Source organism: Falco naumanni, chromosome 4 (assembly GCF_017639655.2).
Source record: "Falco naumanni isolate bFalNau1 chromosome 4, bFalNau1.pat, whole genome shotgun sequence".
In the NCBI taxonomy this organism is placed as follows: Eukaryota; Metazoa; Chordata; class Aves; order Falconiformes; family Falconidae; genus Falco; species Falco naumanni.
The window spans coordinates 52,776,390-52,793,991 of NC_054057.1; the positions used below are offsets into that span (position 1 = coordinate 52,776,390).

A 17,602-nucleotide genomic window follows, 5' to 3' on the forward strand; every position below is an offset into this window, starting at 1 on the left:
ACTGCTAGTACTAAATTTTCAATGTTAAGACTTAATTACTCACAAATAACTTCACTCTTGCAACAAATTTATCTGTAACGTTTTTTGGTTTTAAATAGCCATATTTCTTTAATGTCCATTATTAATACTAGCTATGAATCATACGTACTCATATGTTTGGGAAATTTGCAGTGACTTTGTAACTGATATGCCAGCATTACTGACCGGGGGGAGCGGGGGGCGGACGACACAACAGGGGATGGGAACAACACCCAGACAAAAAAAACAACAACCCAAACACCCTTGGAATGACCAGAGAGCTAAGTGGAAAATATTATTTAAAAATTAAAATCTAATAGAAGTATATTAATTTTGATAAAATAATAATACAAACAGGATTTTTCAAAGCTTTCTTTCACAGATTCTGCGTGTGCGTATACATATGAAATCTAACTCTTAACTTATTCTGACTAAATGAAAAACAGCAGAGTACACGTCAGCAAAAGCCAGAACTCTTAAATGAAGTTACTAAAGTGGCCAAAGACTTTTTTGCATTCCTTCAAAATCTTTTAAGTGAAAGTACTTTAAAAGCGCACGACATAAGTCCTACAGATCGTATGTAACAGTACTCACCAAACGCTTAGAATCCTCATTCTGTCTATAGAAAAAGAGTAACTGACGAACTAAAAGAGTCAAATTGGCTCCATTAGCAGTGGAAAAGGTTCCTCCAGATTGGGCCAAATTAGCACAGCGATCAAATTCACTTCTTTGGATAGAGTACTTAAAAATAAGACATGCATCAATACATCAATAATGGTCATGATTTAAAACAGAGATGCAACATTTTGAAAACTTCATTTCAGCTTTGCATCCAAAATGGATACAAAGTAGTAGAATGGATACAACATATTTTTGTGAAGAGATTAAAACATACAGACGATATCATAGTTAAAGCCGTAACTGCTTTCTATAATTCAGAAAGTACACATTGCAATAAATTTGTTGCTTTTCAAGTAAAGAATATCACATCACGCATTTTCATCTAGTTCACTCAATAAATATTAGCAAGTTTAAACAGATACAACTCTTAGAATAATCTACCGAACAGCAGTTTAGAAATAGCATCTTTTTGACTCAAACTACCACCTTAGCCATATTGGGGGAAAAAAGCTCCACTGGCGTGTGAAAACTGATGATACCCAGTTGTTTTCATTTGCATTATCAGCTCAAAAAAAACATTGTGTAATCCCACTGAAGTCCAGTGTCACACACATGCTTTGCAGAATAAACGTCCATCTACTAAAATATTGAGGTTCAAATGAAAACATCAAAAGGGAGAAAACTTCCACTTTGTGGGCACACAATACTCAAAAAGATGAAGATTTACCAATGGAATTATTCTTTACTAGAAAGTCTCATTTTCAGCAAAACTATTTTACATCTGCCTAAATAAAAAAGTACTTACTTGATGTTTTCTGTCTCTGTACCCTCTTACAAATGACTGGATTATTATTGCATTTTTCAGCCTCCGCCTCTCTTCCTGTAAATCAAAGCGAGAAAACTGAAATCAGCATTGTGGAACTGACTCTAATTTCTACCATTTTAACAAATATATTTGTATTCAAAAGGATTTTTTTTTTAAATTAAAATTAAGCACTAATTGTTAGTAAAATAAAATCTTTGAAGGTTTGCATCCAATACACATACGTCAGGGAGAAAGCTTTTTATGTTTTTAAGTGTAGATTTACCATTAAGATACCGCAAAATAATTTTTAATACTCAACAAGTATATAATACTATGTAAATCAAAATAAACACTTCTGTATTTCATTAGACAAAGTCTTAATACTAAAATGTTGAAGAATTCATCAAACTCAATTACACCATTTCTCTTTCTGCATATGTCAGCTAACATTCAAGCCTTGCTTATTTGTTTCCATTCAAATAATACATCAGTATTATGAGGCTGGTGCAGTTTAGATTGGGGGAGGGGGAAGCCGCAAAAAAAACCCATCAGTTATTTGGAAACAATACTGCTGTCAAAAGGAAAATGAGGCTAAATGCTTTAAGCTCAGGAGCACAGTACAAAAATTAATAAACATTATTGCTTTCTCCTTCAAACAAGACATATTAAGTGAGTAATTTTAAGATTTCTTCCTCAGTACCTAGGAGGAGTAATTAAAATCATCCCTTTACAATGTATCAGTTTCTGAGGAACTGAAACCCAGCCTGCTTAAGGCAATACAGAAAGTGCAGTCAGTAAGTTCCTTGACAACACCCCCAGCATACCCAATCATAAAAAATACCTAAAGGAAGTGGCTACTGTAATTAGGTTTCTAACAATGTCCATATAGTTTTTTAGGGGATGAAAGGGGGAAGTAAAATAGTTGCTCATGAACTTAGAGCTACAAACCAGTGGTTGAGGAAGTACAAAGAGCAAAAATCAGAGAAGCCTCTTTAAGAAAAGACATTTTATCCTGACCAATCCATGGACTAGAATGAGCCCATAATTCTAAGGGCTACCAAACACCAAACAAAACACCAAAACATTTTTCTAGATTTCAATAAAATACATTTGGGAAAGTTCACATAAACTTTCTACCTGCAAAACCTTGATTTCCGACTTACTATCCATAAAGACATGCAACTTAAAAACAACCTGAACTGACCTGAGAAACACTAGATGAAACTGCTGTCCAATGCCTTTTTTTCTCGGAAATCCCAGTTCCTAAAGCAATTTCTCTGAATAAGCATACACTTGAAAGACTCCAATTATCTCTAAAGCACGGACCAAAATCAAAATTTTGATAAGCCAAAGGATATTTTTCTCTTCAAAGTTATCTAACAGTAAAAGTGCAAAGTATGGGGGCAAACAGGAGAGAGTTTCAATTACAGAGAGGCACTATCTCTCCATAATCATAATGTAATGCTCGACTAAAAAGTAGATACATTCTCTTTTTCTCTAGGTACAGGTTTTATTCTAGAATACAAAATTGTCAATTAGTGACCCACAATTGCAAAGGTTTTAAGTCTGAAGTCATTGCTAAGATTCTGCTACAGGCATTTTTTTAAAAGCCATAACTGATTTTATTCTCAGAGGAGCCGTTCATTTTGTAAGAATCTGATACATGCCACAGAAAACCATTGTGTGTATGTATGCACATATACAACTATGAGCACATGACACTGCATCAGCTTAGCAGCAGGCAGAATTAAGCAACTGAATGGGTTATTTCAATATAGGGCAAAAAGTTTATGAAGCACAAAAACGTACTTTTGCATATATTGGTAAGGACTCACTGATCATAAATTTGATGTGCAACACAGCATTCTGAACTAACTAGCAAAACCCTAGTAACTTCATACTTAAACTTTGTCCATAACTATACACCCAGGTTGGAAAGGAAAAAAAGCAGTAACTATTCTCAGAAAGAGAGGTGCCACTGCATAAATTGTGTTTAATCTAGCAAGGGTCAAAAACACCTTTAAGCACCAAACAGCTGTTTTCTTAATCAGCACAAAACCTATGCAGTTATACTTGTTAAATCATTTTTAAGACCAAATTTTTTTCAGCTTATATCAGGAGGAGGGGAAAAAATCCAACAAAATGAACATATTCACTTTAATTCCATACTATTAAATTATATTTTGATATTGCCACGTCTATTAATGTTTAAAGCTAGTGGTTTTTCCTTTCAATGCCTATTCCTCCTTTGCATCATTCCAGAATGAATAATCCATGGCAGTAAGCTTCCATTATAAACCTGTATTAAGGTCTCCTAAAGCCTCACACATCAGCTCCTCATTGCTCCTCAATTATCAGGTGATTTCAATGCACTGTAGGATGCATTCAAGTATCATTGTTCTGACTTCATCTCCAAAGAACTGAGGATGCACGCTCTGGGTAAGTCAATTACTGAGGGTCATTCAAGAAACCATAGCAGAACCAGGAGCAGAAGACAGTTTGCTGAGATCAACCCATAGTAACAGATTACAGAAATGGCAAAAAAAGGCAGTTACTAGCCAAATACCTGTCTTCTTGACAAAGACTAGATTCAATGAGCACCAAAACAAAAGGGAAAAATTCCCTTTGCACCCAGTGCATGTTTAAGTACCTTCTTTTGAGATGAAAATCACTTCTGGGAAGCATCTTAAAAGCAGTCAAACAGTTTGTCAATTCTAGTATACCTGAAGACTATATAGAACTTGTAAACTGCAACAAAATATTCCTGAACTAAGTAAACTGCAGGAGAAGTACTTTGGACTGTCAATGGTACCTTAGCAAAAAAAAGCCAAAAGAATCCAGCGTGCATGCAAACGCTTACAGTCTACTTTACCTCTCGTTTCCTCCTTTCTTCCTGAGTACGATGCAGGAGAGAAGCCTTTTCTTCCTATAAGGCACAAATAAAGATACTATCGCATTTTCATTCAAACATGATTCAAATGTGTTTATGATATTTAATATAGACTTAACTCTGGAGACTGTTCGTTAATTTGCAATACATAAAACATTTGAGAAAATTAAGCGTTAATCATTTTCCACGCTTACAAATGCAGACAATGCAGCCCTCTCAAAAGCACAGCAACAGCGAGAAGTAATGTAAAAAGAAAAGGGAGAAGCAAATAGCAGTGAACTGTACTGATGCCTGTCCAGGTTTGTCTTCTCAGCATCCCAATTATCCAGGCAAGTATCACGCATTTACAAATGGGGGAGCTGAAACAGAACAGTCTCAATCCTACCAGGTAGTACCAAATGCTTACAGAGTGTTTTCCTTGCTTGAAGCGCACTAAGTCACTGGCCCAGGTGTGTATAGCAAGTTGTGGCATGTTCAAAGTAACCACTGTACCAAAGCCCCCATTCTTTTGTCTCACTTGCAAAATAGCACTAAGCTCTTATATTTACTTATCCTTTTCCTCAAAACTTGTCCGGAAAAGATGCCAAAACAGACATACATAACAAAAACAGTAAGAATTTTGTCTTTTAAAATTTTGAACTCTTCACCCCGGTAAAGGCTAGGAACTGAAACTTTCAGGATTGTGATCTCTCCAATAGAGAAAAAGAAAAAGAACACTTAAGTATTCATGAGGCCTCTAAAGAACAATACCATTATAATAGAAAAGCTGTGCCTTAGCTTTTAAACCACAATGCTAAATCAGTACACATTGATTTCAAAACATAAACAAAGCTTTATTTGCAAGAATCTCTTACTGGATGGTTCTGTGTAGTTTCCAAGGAAATATACAAAATAATCCCTTTTTGATGCAGAGTACTCAGCTCCCACTGCAGACAGTAAGAGTTTAAACTACCCTAGCACCTTCCCAAATCCAGTCTAAAACAGACAAGAGATTTAAGGAACCCATTTTGTCTTTTGCCTCTATGACACATGTAACTACTTCCTCTTCTCCCTATGCCCTTGCTAGTCTAGAGAAGTTAAGAAATAAAACACACTCAAGATGATAATTATTATATCTGAATACATAAAAATAAATTTGGAGTTGGCAAACAAAAATTTATAAAATATTTAACCACATTTAAAACAACTGTGGTGGAATATTTTCAATGTCTATAAGCAGATACAAAAACTGAGGGCAGAAGTCTTCTGCATTTCTTTTTTGACAATACAGAAGAAACAAGGTCATGATTCTCCTGATTTCTTTAAGATAGAAGATACTTTAACGCAGGTCACTGAAAGAGAAAAACATAGATGCAAAAAAAGGAATTTAAAATTGGGTTTATATTTCTGATCACTTACTGGAGCGTAAAGAAAAAAAATCCCACAAGGTTAACCATCTTTTCCTCTAAAGACAGCATTTACGGCCAAAGACACCACTAACTACAGCTATTGCCCTCTAAAGACAGGGTTTTTTTCATGTGTTAAACACAGTATAAACAAATCATAACAAAATCCATACATAAGACAATGCATCTCCACTCAAGCAATAGGAAAGACTCCCAGCCTGCTTGGTAAGATGAGGCAAGAGATTCTGACCTCACACACACAAAAAGACAAAATAATGTACTAAATTAAGAAATAATCAACAGATGGCTTAAAGTTTCAGGACATTTTTAAATCGAATACTACATTTTCAACAGCTGATACCCAATGCATTAAAGAAGTTAGTGAAATGTTCCTATTCAGAAGTGATCAGTGTACCAAAAAGTGGTCTCTCTTCAATGTGTTAGAGTTTAATTCTGCAGCAGCGCCATGGAAAGAGCATTTCTGCTTAGAAGCAATGTTGCTGAATTTGTTCTTACACTACAGAGCAGATTGAAAGAAAAAGCAAAAGAACATACAGAAAAGGGAAGACAAACTGAACAGTACCAAAACAAAAAAATACACACACAGTAAATGCAAGAGATTAGTAGAGAAAGGAAAATAAGCAGCCAGAGTGCTTATCAGAAAAAAATTTTAAGTACTGGGGGGAGGGGAAAAGATCTAAGAGGGCAGTGTATCCTCACATACTGTATCACTGACTTTGCATTGATCGGTAATAGGGTCTCTGAAGCAAGCACTCTTTAAACAATCCACTGTTTCTTTAAAGAAACAGCAAAACTAAGTTTTTAGTCAATGACACATACTTGCTTTGAGTACTTTTAAAGAAAAACACCAACTTGTTAAAGTAAAAAATAAATACAGTAGAGGAACTGTCTTAAAACAACACAAAATATTCAGGTAAGTACATCCCACTTTAAAAAATTATTATGGGTCAAATATTACTATTGGTCACAAGACACACATAGATCAGAAACATAAAGAAATGGAATCATAACTATGACTAAAGAACATATTTAAGTTAAATGCAAGAAAAACATATCTCCTTCAGAGTTTTTCAACCCAACTGGAGTACACTGCCCCTTCAGAAATTAAAAAGTAACAGTAAATATGCAATAGAAAATAAACTTGCTGTGGAAAAGAGATGAAAAGAACTATGAAATAATCTTCTTTGCCTACAAAGGGCATTCTAAAAAACTCATTTCTCACAGACAGCTAACTGCACTGTCATCTCTGAAATCCTCCCTGCCTTGCCTCTTAATAAAACAGCACATTGAAAAAGAGCAAAACTCAGTAGCTTTTGTTCTGTGGCTGGTTGTGAATGACAACAGCATTACAGAAAGTGATGTACATTTGACAACTCCTATCTATATGGTCATGTGACTGCTGACAGCTACAGCTGCCATTCCACCATCTCTTCCTGCGTAGTTACAGCCAGAGCAACTCACAGTACGGGATCCATCCAACAGTAACTTCCAAAGATCAAACCTAGCTCATTCCTACCCCCCATCTTCCTTCCCTCACTTCTGTGATGGTCACACTCTCTTCTTTCTTCACCTGCCAGACAGGCAGATGTCAGATATCAAGTCTACCTATTAAGACAGGCAGGCAGGCAGGCAGACATTTTTAGGGGGAACGAAGCATCAGCTTGTCTTGGATTCCTTCAACCCTAATTCAGAAAGACCAAAAAGCCATTTACTGAATAAAATTCTTGACAGTTCCTATGATGTAGTCTTTCTGCAGGAGCTGACCTCCAAAGTGCAGAAGAGGGAATACACTGTCTGTGGTTTCATACAATGTTTAGTGCTTCACTAGCAGCCCCTTTCCTGTCTGTTCCTTCCTCCAACGGCTTATAATCGTAAAGACAACCAACCTCAGGCTCTAGCAAGGAGGTTGCTCAAGCTCCAGGACCATGAAAAGCCCAATTAGAGAAGTTTTCTTCACCAAATACATGAGGCATGACACAAAGAAACAGTATGTGACAGTAAAACACAATGTGACATTATGGACGATAACTTAAAAAGTAAGACAAGGAGGGAGAAAAATGTAAAAACAAGGAAGCAGATGGAGGACAGTAGATAGAAAGGAAAGCTTGCGACTATCATCAAAGAAATGTTAAGTAATATTGAAATGTTAATGTATACATCAGGATGAAACTGCTATGTACCATATTATTCATCACAGCAAAGTTCAAAGTCACACCACTGCTGTAACACACCAGATGATGAGAAAAGCCACACCCAACAAGGTAACATCAGTGCTTTAAAAATGCCAATTAAACACATAATGAAAAAAAAATGTAATTCAGACTGCTTTCTCGTCCTCATTTTGCTGAAATACAGTCTTAGTTGCAAAAGTATGTTTACAAAACTCCTACCCTTTACACATCCTACACAAAGCCCAAATAACATAAATAAACAAATAATGATTCTTTTTTGTCATTTTAACACTCTGCATTGAGAGTGGTAATAAACTTTCAGCCCTCTTAGTTCAAAATTCAGGTTCAGAAAAAGAATATTTTTTTTTCAAGTACTTCCAGTATCTGTTGACTCTTAAAATCTGAAATTTAAAATCTGAAACACTCCTGAGCAGTCATGTTAAGTTCCACAGAAATATATTTAAAACCAAAACATGCCAGATGCAAAGGTGAAATTGACTAATTAATTTTCAGGCACTGTCCAAACACTGAGCACAATTTAAAAAAAAAAACAACAAAAATACACTGATGTAAAAAATTAAATATTAACAAACCTTTGAGATCTATTTGTAATTCATCTTCTTTCTTTAGTTGAGAAAGCTATTCTATTTAACATTATAATAGATCATGCAAGGTACAAGGCATGCCTTTTAAGAAATTTTCATGGAAAAGCAAATAAGCACTTGATCTTTCAACTTTTGGGACAATTGTAAAATCTTGTATGGTTTTCATCTACAAAACCCAGGAACTTGCATCTTTTTTCTTTCCTTAAAATGAGGAATGTGACTTTTCAGCTGAATTTAGCTTGAACCACATAAAAATCAATAACAATTTCCAAAGCAAATGAAGTGACATAAGCAGTTTATAGAACAAAATTCCTTTCAACATAAGTGTTTATCAAGTCCAAAAAAGAAAAGGAAGATTTTGTAGCATTTATTTGTAGAGAACAAAGGTGGGCAGTGGGACATATCCCCCTCTAAAGTGGCTCTCAACAATGTTTCTAGTTCCCAACATTATTTCAGACAAGATAAACTCCATTTCTATTGGTTTCTCTGAATATAAAAATAAATTAGCATTTTTAAAGACACACAGTGTCTTGAACTGGACCTCAACAATTTAAATTCCATTGGACAGGCAGCTCAGCCAGCCTGAGTAAAACATGTTCAGCAGCTTGGAAAATTCCGCTTTAAAACAGTTTGTGGCTCCTTGTTATCTCTGATTATTCACATAATAATTAAGTTTACATGTAGAGAAGACCTTCCTCTAGAAAAAAGGTTATTTTAAAGTACTTAAAATACAGCCAAGAAGAGGCATTAGGCCAGGGAAAGCCTGGCATCATGGAAATCAATGTCATAGTGCTTGCTAGAAAGCATCTCAGCATTTTAGCTCAACTTTTACTGTAGGATGTAGGGAGTATCTGAAACCACTTTTATCATGACAGCTACGAAGACACGCACAGTGGAATCAGGACTTGACTGAAGGGTCTAGAGGCCAAATGAAATGTAAACAAATTGCCTTTAAATTTACTCCATTCGTCTCTATTATGATTTTTAAGACACATATTGTATGCATCATTGTAGTTGAGTGACTTTTCACTTTCGCAGAAAAAAGCAGGGGGAAAAATATATCTATAAAAGCAGAAATTTTTTCTTTGAATTTGAGAAAACAGCAGTGTAATCGCTGATGTCAGCTAACTTCAACTCCATCACTTGTAGCTTCCTTTGAAACGAGGAGAATTTAAAATGTTACCAATAGGAGAAAAATCCAAAAGAATCTAGTGTACATTGATAATAGTTTCCTATTGACAGTCATTATTTTACAACATGATGGTCTCATCGTATTTCCACACCACAGATCTGAAATTCAAAGAGCATTTCAGGACGCAGGCTTTGACGTTCGAATGATCTGGACAAAATACAGTCCTGACTCACAATGAAGTATGTACTTGCATAATATCTAACCATGTGCCTTATGAGACACCAGTCTTACAGAGCAAAGCAGTGCAATTCTTTTCCACCGTTCAAAAATAAATTGTAACTTTGTAATTATAATCAAGAAATCCTATACTATAAATCCCTAGCATCATTTCATTTCCATTGCCACCTAATGTAGGTTCAAGTAAGGTATAACAAAACAGTAATTCTCCTTTCCTGAAATTAACAACTTTCTTCAACTAATCATTAAGACAGAAACAAAACCATTTTTTAAATACGTCCCTTTTTTTTTTTTTAAATCCTACAGACAGCTATCACCATAAGCAATTCCAACATGTGCAAAGATTTCTCCATTCACTGGCAATCTTATACCCTACTGGTTTAGAATCATTAATTCTTATTCCACAAGAAGTTACTTCATATATAGAATATAGAAACAAAGACCAAACAAGGTGCTTCTGGAGTTCTATGTCTGCACTTCAGCTGGGGGGAGGAATATAAAGGAATCTAATGCTTAATGTTATGCTATTTATTTAAGAAAGCATGTCAGTAGCTACTAAAATAAAACATAGACAAACTTTGTAAACTGAGATCTTTTATTACTAAACATGTCCATATTAAAATTACAGAGACTTTTTTAAAATACAGATGGAATCATCACTATTGGTTCATTAGTAATTTTCCACATTTCACAACAACAAAACCAAAACACAAAAAGAAACACAGTGAAGTTGGTTTCACTTTCACAACAGTGCTAACTCATCTGTAGTACAAATTCCTGAAAAGGAATTTATTTTTAAACTATCTCATACCAGTATGATAATTGTAAAATACTATTTAAAACAGTCTTGGAATTTATAGAAGCATGTTTTGGATATCTCAAGTGATACTGTACATTTGACTTAGCAAAAGTCTTTTAACTATTTTTCCTGTTAAAGGCTTACAAGATTTCATTAACCTATTTCACAACCTAAATGAATAATGTGGAGCTACAGAGCCCTTTGTGCATCTCAGCACAGGCATGGGTATCCCCCTGCATGATAAACTAAAGGACTAGCACCTTGTGTTTCTCTTTAACACTGGCAAAATTAATAAAGGAACACTGGGCCTGACCGTACCAAATCAAGCATGGTTAAACAGATTCTGTGCTATGCCACCAAGAGTCCAACTTCATGATAAAATTAATGAAACCTAACAGCTGCCACCAGAAAGGCATGGTGACACTCCACCTTGCAAAACATGTTCACTATACGGGACACAAAGGACGAGGTAGGAACCACCTGTTTCATTCCACTGCACAGTTCGGTTAGTTCAGTTCAATTTGAACTGCACCCCAAACCAACTCTTCAGATGCATGTCTTCTTTCCTGCCTGACATACCACACAAATTTTGCAGCCACAGCCTTTTAGGCAATAATTACAGTCCTGTACAAAAAGTCCATGCGTAATTCAAGGCATTACCATATAGAACTCCAACAACAGTATTCCTTTTTGGAGGCTATTTTACTTCAGAAGTAAAAAAATATGTTTTGCCAGTTACAATTAAAACTAAATCTGAAAATATCTTTTGAAGGGCCTCATAAAGGAAATTGTTTTAAAGGTAACAACAAGCAATCTCAAAAATTAAACAAACTTACCATATTGTAAATAAGACCTAGACCCTCAAACTCCTATACAACTAATGCCCAAATGTATCAGCAAGTTTCTGAAAGTAGATATGGAGGGAAAAGTCCAAACATTGACAATACCATCTGTATTTTTACACTGATGTACAATGCAACATTAAAATGTTACAATCAGTCACAGGGGTAGCAATTTTGAGAACATTAATTTTGCAACTCAGGATTTTAACAAAAATACTACTTTTCTGGCAAAAGGTCTGGTTGGATTGAAACGGCCCTCTACAGCATTCACAGTCAGACCATCATAACACATATGAACATAAGATGCAAACAGAGTAAAAACCAACCTGAAGCTCTCTACTTTTATAATTAAAAAATGCCATAAAAGTTAGTAGCCACAAGTCCCCAGCTGTATTTCTATTATTGTGCCTATAATAAGGACTTACTGAGGTCAGCCTCTTGCAAGGCCTAAAGAAACACTACAAAAAGGCAATGCAATGTCAGACAGGGCATTGACACGTGACCTGTGCCCGACACAGTTATTCTGCTGATATAACTGCAGCTGCAAACAATCATACTTTTAATAGTCAGTTTTGCTGATCATTTATTTTGGCATAGTTGTATCCACATCAGGAAGACTGCTGGCATCTTTAGCACTGACTAGCTCTTTGAACTGGAGTCCCTGCTTTCATATCCAGCCCCTGGGAGGGTTTTGCTAATGGAGCTATCTATGCAGGTGCAACAGTATTTGCGAAGCTTCCCCGAACAGGGCAGAGAGTTATTCTTAGCATTAAGCAGCCTGTATACAGATTTCACCTGTATTTCTGGTAGTGCTTTATTCTACTAAAGGAATCAAAACACGCACTACTAAGCACCCAGCTAACTAATAAAGCATCACAGAGGTGCAAGTTTGGAACTATAAACTGTATCTCTCTAAAATTATACACATTTGGAAGGCAAGGGAGTTCATCAAAGAACATTTTTTCCACGTGCCCAAAATGCTAAAAGGAAACATTTTATAATTTAGCCTTCTGTAAAACTGAAGTCTATAGGTATGAGAAAACATGATCACAAGGAGCCTGGGACGTGAAATAATGGAAGCTCCTGGAATCCATGTAAACACTTGCCACACCAATCTCTGCTGTAATACGTTTACATATAAATTCAAGTAAACTGCTTTCTTAGTACTGTTTTAAACAATTTTTTTCATTAGTACTGCACATAGTTTCTGAAAATAAGCAGCTATTTCAAGGTTATTCTACAACATCCATATAAACATGACATACAAAGCCACAACTAACTGATTTGCATTGACGCAGCACAAGCACTTCAGTGTACCAATGTGAAATCATCAAATCTGTGCACTAGTCAGTATCAATCAGACCATGACACACAACCTCTGTATTGGACAGAGTGAAGGTTATGCATCAACTTCGGTTTCCACTTCCTTTACCTTTTAATATTTGCCCTTGGAAATTTACACCTGTACATTAATAAATTTGTCCGTATGATTAAAATAAAATAGAATTCTGCTGAACTCTTATGAAGAAATCAGTAGGTATAAAAAAAGCTATTATGACAGCTGTTTACTTCTGTAGAAGGAGGTATGTTCTGCAAGAAACACTATTAGAAAGTCAGTGTTAGAAGTTGCAAAGTACCTAAATCGTTCAGCTGAGGACCAGGGCATGTTCTGCCAATTCCTACTTCTGCTGGGGAATATTTATGGTATTTTTCACTCATGTAATGCCATTGTATGTAATCTAATGAATAGAAATGTCTTAAGATACACGGAAGATTATTTAGATGAAAAGCTGCACAATTTAAATACAGTTCTGTTACACATTCTCCTTAATAAATGATGTAAAACAATCCACCAAAATGCAAACTTCACTGTGATTTTTGTAGCACATAGTGCAGTATTTTAAACTAGTTTCGTAACTGTACTGCCAAACCTTAAAAGTTTCAGGGAGCCGAACTTGCTTACAGTGCACAATAACATAAATTTTATTTTTACCCGTATTAAGGTTCAAACATATTAATTGAAACACTCGGCTTCCCACACAATCATGTCCAATGACGACATGGGTAGTAATATTTTAGAAGTGAATTAGAGCAACCCTTACAAGTCAGGCCATTTCTAAAAACACTTTGTCCTTTCGCTTATTCTTCAGTCGCTCTATGCCCTTCAGTCCTCATCTAAACATTTGACTGCTCTGTCCAGTCAGCAAGATCTAAATAAACCACTTCGCTTCTCTGCCATCAACACAAGGATATACAATAGTCTGGTACAACAGACAATTAACTGCTACTCACCCTGCACACGACAAACTGAACTGAACGTGAACCTGACAGAGAAAAGCTAAAGCTGTGACCCGGCAACCCTCACTCACGTGGGTGAAGCCTCCCCCAGCAATCTGCGTTGATCTCGAGTTGTGTAAGGCTGTTGTTCTCCCCCCATCTCTCCAACGAGGCGGGCCCACTCAAGACTTTCCCTTTGCAAAGAAATTACAGGAGGTGTCCGAGTCCTTCCCTCCTTCACCCCGGGAGCCCTCGAACCGAACTGCTCGGGAGGTGCTCCCAGCCACAACAAACCGGGTTGCTACCGGGGCGGGGACGGGGGGGGGGGGAGACGGGGACACACGGGACGAGCTAAGGAGACATTTCCTCGCTTCCCACAATTCTTACCACGCTGCAAACCTGGGATGGTGTGTGGGGCCTGATCAAAAAAAAAAAACAAACCAAAAAAAACCAAAAACCAAACAACAAGAAAACAAACAAACAAACAAACACACAAAAAAATCCAACACAGAGCCGAGATGAGAGAAACACATCATCGGGAGGGGAGGATTTTCCTCCCCCTCTATTAAACCTTAGTCATAGCTGCTCCCATTTCTGAAGGCCCAATGGCAAAAATAACGATAAGAAGGGAAGGCAGAGGGGGCCGAGGGAAACCGACACAGACACAAACGCGGAGACAGGCGCCGTTTCTTACCTTCCTACTCGCTCCTCCGAGAGACACCTTGGGCCTCGTTTTGAAATCCCCTTCAAAGCTAAACATGTTTACAGCTTATCCCATCTAGAGCGGGGTCCAGCCCCCCGAGCTGACCCCGCAAAGGGGGCGCCGGCCGGCCGGCAGGGGCGGGCGGAGGGGCCGGCGCCGGCCCCGGGGAGGCGCGAACCCCCCGGGCTGGCACCCCGCGGCCCGCCCGCCCGCCGCCGGCTAGCCCCCGCTGCCCGCCCCCGCGGGGCTTCTCCCCTCACGGCGGCCCGGCCTGTCTCCCCCCCCTCCCCCCCCTCCCCCCGCCTTCCCCGCCCCGCGGCCTTCGCTTCCCCGGTCGCCCCCCTTCTGACCGGCGGCAACGGCTGAGTGTAGTGGGAGGGAGGAGGAGAAGGAGGAGGGAGGGAGCGGAGGAGGGGGCTGGCGGGGCTGCTTCACTTGCACTGGGGGAGCAGCCGGCTGTGGAGAGAAGATGGCCGCCGCCCGCAGCCTCCCCGGCGCGCTCCCGGCGGCCGGGCGCGGTGGCGCGAGCGCCGCCCGCAGCCGCCGGGGCCGCGCCGCCCGCGCGCGCCTCTCCTCAGCCCCCGCGAGGCCGCGCCTCGTCCCGGGCGGCCCCAGCGCGGGCGGCAGGTCGCGGCTGCCCCTCACCCGCTGCCCCCGCCGCCGGGCCCCCCCGGAGCCGCCGCGCTCACGGCTCTGAGCGTGTCCGGGTCGTCCCAGCTGCGGCTGGTTCGTCTAAAACTCGCTCCCGTTGTGAATCTGAGCGCTGGGGGCGGCGGGAGCGGCTGGGCCCCAGCCGGGCCGCACGAGGGACCGGGCCTGAGCTGAGGGTCCCGCTCGGCCTCGGCCCAGGGCTGCCTTCCCCACTTCCCCTGCACTGATGGGCTGTCATACGGCGCGGTTTTGTTTTTGTACATTATATATATATATATATGTACGTATATACATATATATAATTTGTCCTTGTAGGGTAAGCACATGATGGAGGTTACCCCATTGCAAAGACTCCGTGACCAGTGCAAAGACCCAACACTGACCACCACATGCAGGCCCTTGTGCTTACACAGGGGTGAAAATCCACTTGAGAAAGTTCCCGATGCAAGCTGGCTCCACATGGGATCGAGGTCTCAGCAGTCAATGAAGACTGGAAAGAGAGAAAGGCTGCGATACAAAATTTAGCAGACCTGAGTGGTGAAACTGCACCTAAGGCTCCTTTATTGTGTACATCTTAGCCTGTTCTCCGTTTTTCAGTACTGTGACTGCATCTTTCCAGATACAGAGGTGATACGGACAACAGCAATAACAAAAAGCAGTTATTCAGTCTGTAGCTGTGAGCTGCTAAATAAATATAGGTGGCCAAATCCAGCTTTCATTTCCTTTGGTGGAAATTTGATTGAGCCCTGACTTGTGAATTCTCACATAGGCGTATCACAACAAACAAACGGCAAGGACCCATGTCAGGAGACAGTGTATGCATTTCGCAGCTGTTCATACCATGAACACAATGCCATTTAACTATTGCCAAGCTGACAAATTAAATATTTACTGAGATTCCTTTGGATCTGAATGATTCAGAAGAGTCTAAATTTTAAAATTTCAAACTTTTCGTAAGGGAAGAAGTGTTTGGCAAGAGTAAGCATTAGCCCTGCATTTCCCAAGATAGCATAGTTCCAGTATAAGCAAGCCTGGCCTCCTATAAATAAATAGTGTTTACGAAGGCAGTTGAGGTTTAGGGCATTGTGAAATACCACATCAAATGTTCATTCATGGTTTCAACACGTTGCATTGCTGATGTAATATCACACTGCTCTATATGGGAGTGATAGTAAATTTTTTTCCAAGCTTGACAGCATTCTTTTCAAGCGGACTTAATCCTTGACAAACTTTCTTAAGTCTCATACAGAAAAGGACTAGTCTGGGTGTCCCTAGCAGTTAATTCATTGATTTTCATTGCACAGAAGCGACTGTTAGGTCATGAATTTGTGCCAATTCTTTATTGGTAGAAAAGCCAATTTAGGGATTCAATCCCTCCTCATCTAATAAGCCGAAGAAGTGTGAAACTGCAGAGAGCTGGGTTTCTATGAAGTGGGTTTTGGACTGCTACGCATTTGACAGGTTTCAGCTTCAATGTCAGAAGGACACAAGATCCTCTGCTGACCCTGGCTGTTACCTTCTGAAGAAGTAGTTGGTAAATGACACGCGCCCAACTGACGTATGTTTGTCTGAGAAGTCTTAGTGATTTGCATGTGCCCCTAGAGGCCACACTAGGTGTAATTTTATTAAATGAAAACTTACGTAACAAAATAAACTGAGTGTTTGTATCTTGAACACAGTGAATTTATGGAAGCATAAAATAAACTGTAAATGTGTTTTATTTTTATGATTTTTAGGACAAAATCTACATTTATGTCACAGTGGAGAAAATACACAGAAGTCAGAAAATTTAGTGTCACTTAGTCAAAAAAAGTCAGAGCAGAGACTGGTTTAATATTCTCAGGAACAGCAAGAACAGGTCTTCTCCATGAAAGAAGACAAGTGGACACCAAGCATGACCTCAGCACAAGCCATGCCCTCCCCGATCAGGACATAATCACACAGGATCCAGACATAGTGGCCAGAGCCCAGCAACAGTTACAGGGTCCACCAACAGCTCCAGCAGGCCAAGAGGATGAGTCCAGAGAGTCCAGACACGAGCAGAAGACAGCACTAAGACATAGGTCCAAGGTCCATCCAGGAGGCAGGGCTGGAGACAGGTATGCCTGAGCTTAGATGGACCGATGAGCAACGGAGCGGGTGAGCATGGGTCCTGGCTGAAGCTGCTCAGGGCAATTAAGTCATGTCAGTGCATTCAGGGCCCTGACAAACACAGACTCAAGGATCTGGGGATATTGCTCTTGTAGGTGTGTTGTGTTAACACGCACCTGCCTCACATGCTGCAGTGTAGTTAGCTGCTCCATACAGTTTCCCCATCTTTCTCACCTCCTTCTTACTGCAGATTTTTTGCATTCTCCTAATCACAGTTCTCTGCTCTCTAATTGTTCCTTTTTCCCTCTACAGGCATATGTATACATTGCTTCCAGGTACAGCTGGACTGCAGAA

General features: G+C 39.2%; 1 protein-coding gene across 2 annotated transcripts in view; it reads right to left on the reverse strand.

Moving 5' to 3' along the window:
* UBE3C (ubiquitin protein ligase E3C) overlaps positions 1-15,014 on the reverse strand; it is a 77,277-nt gene extending 62,263 nt beyond the window's left edge. The window contains exons 1-6 of one of the 2 annotated variants that reach the window (XM_040589227.1): positions 14,857-15,014; positions 14,498-14,555; positions 13,896-13,997; positions 4,317-4,370; positions 1,445-1,519; positions 613-759 (exon numbers count right to left, since the gene is read on the reverse strand). Coding sequence is in view for 1 of the 2 variants with exons in the window: in XM_040589226.1 (XP_040445160.1) it covers positions 613-759; positions 1,445-1,519; positions 4,317-4,370; positions 14,498-14,563 (342 nt within the window). In the remaining variant the exon portion in view is untranslated. Of the gene's footprint in view, positions 1-612; positions 760-1,444; positions 1,520-4,316; positions 4,371-13,895; positions 13,998-14,497; positions 14,732-14,856 lie in introns of those variants that run through there. The other variant, XM_040589226.1, reaches the window with a different exon arrangement.
* Positions 15,015-17,602: the final 2,588 nt, after the last annotated feature.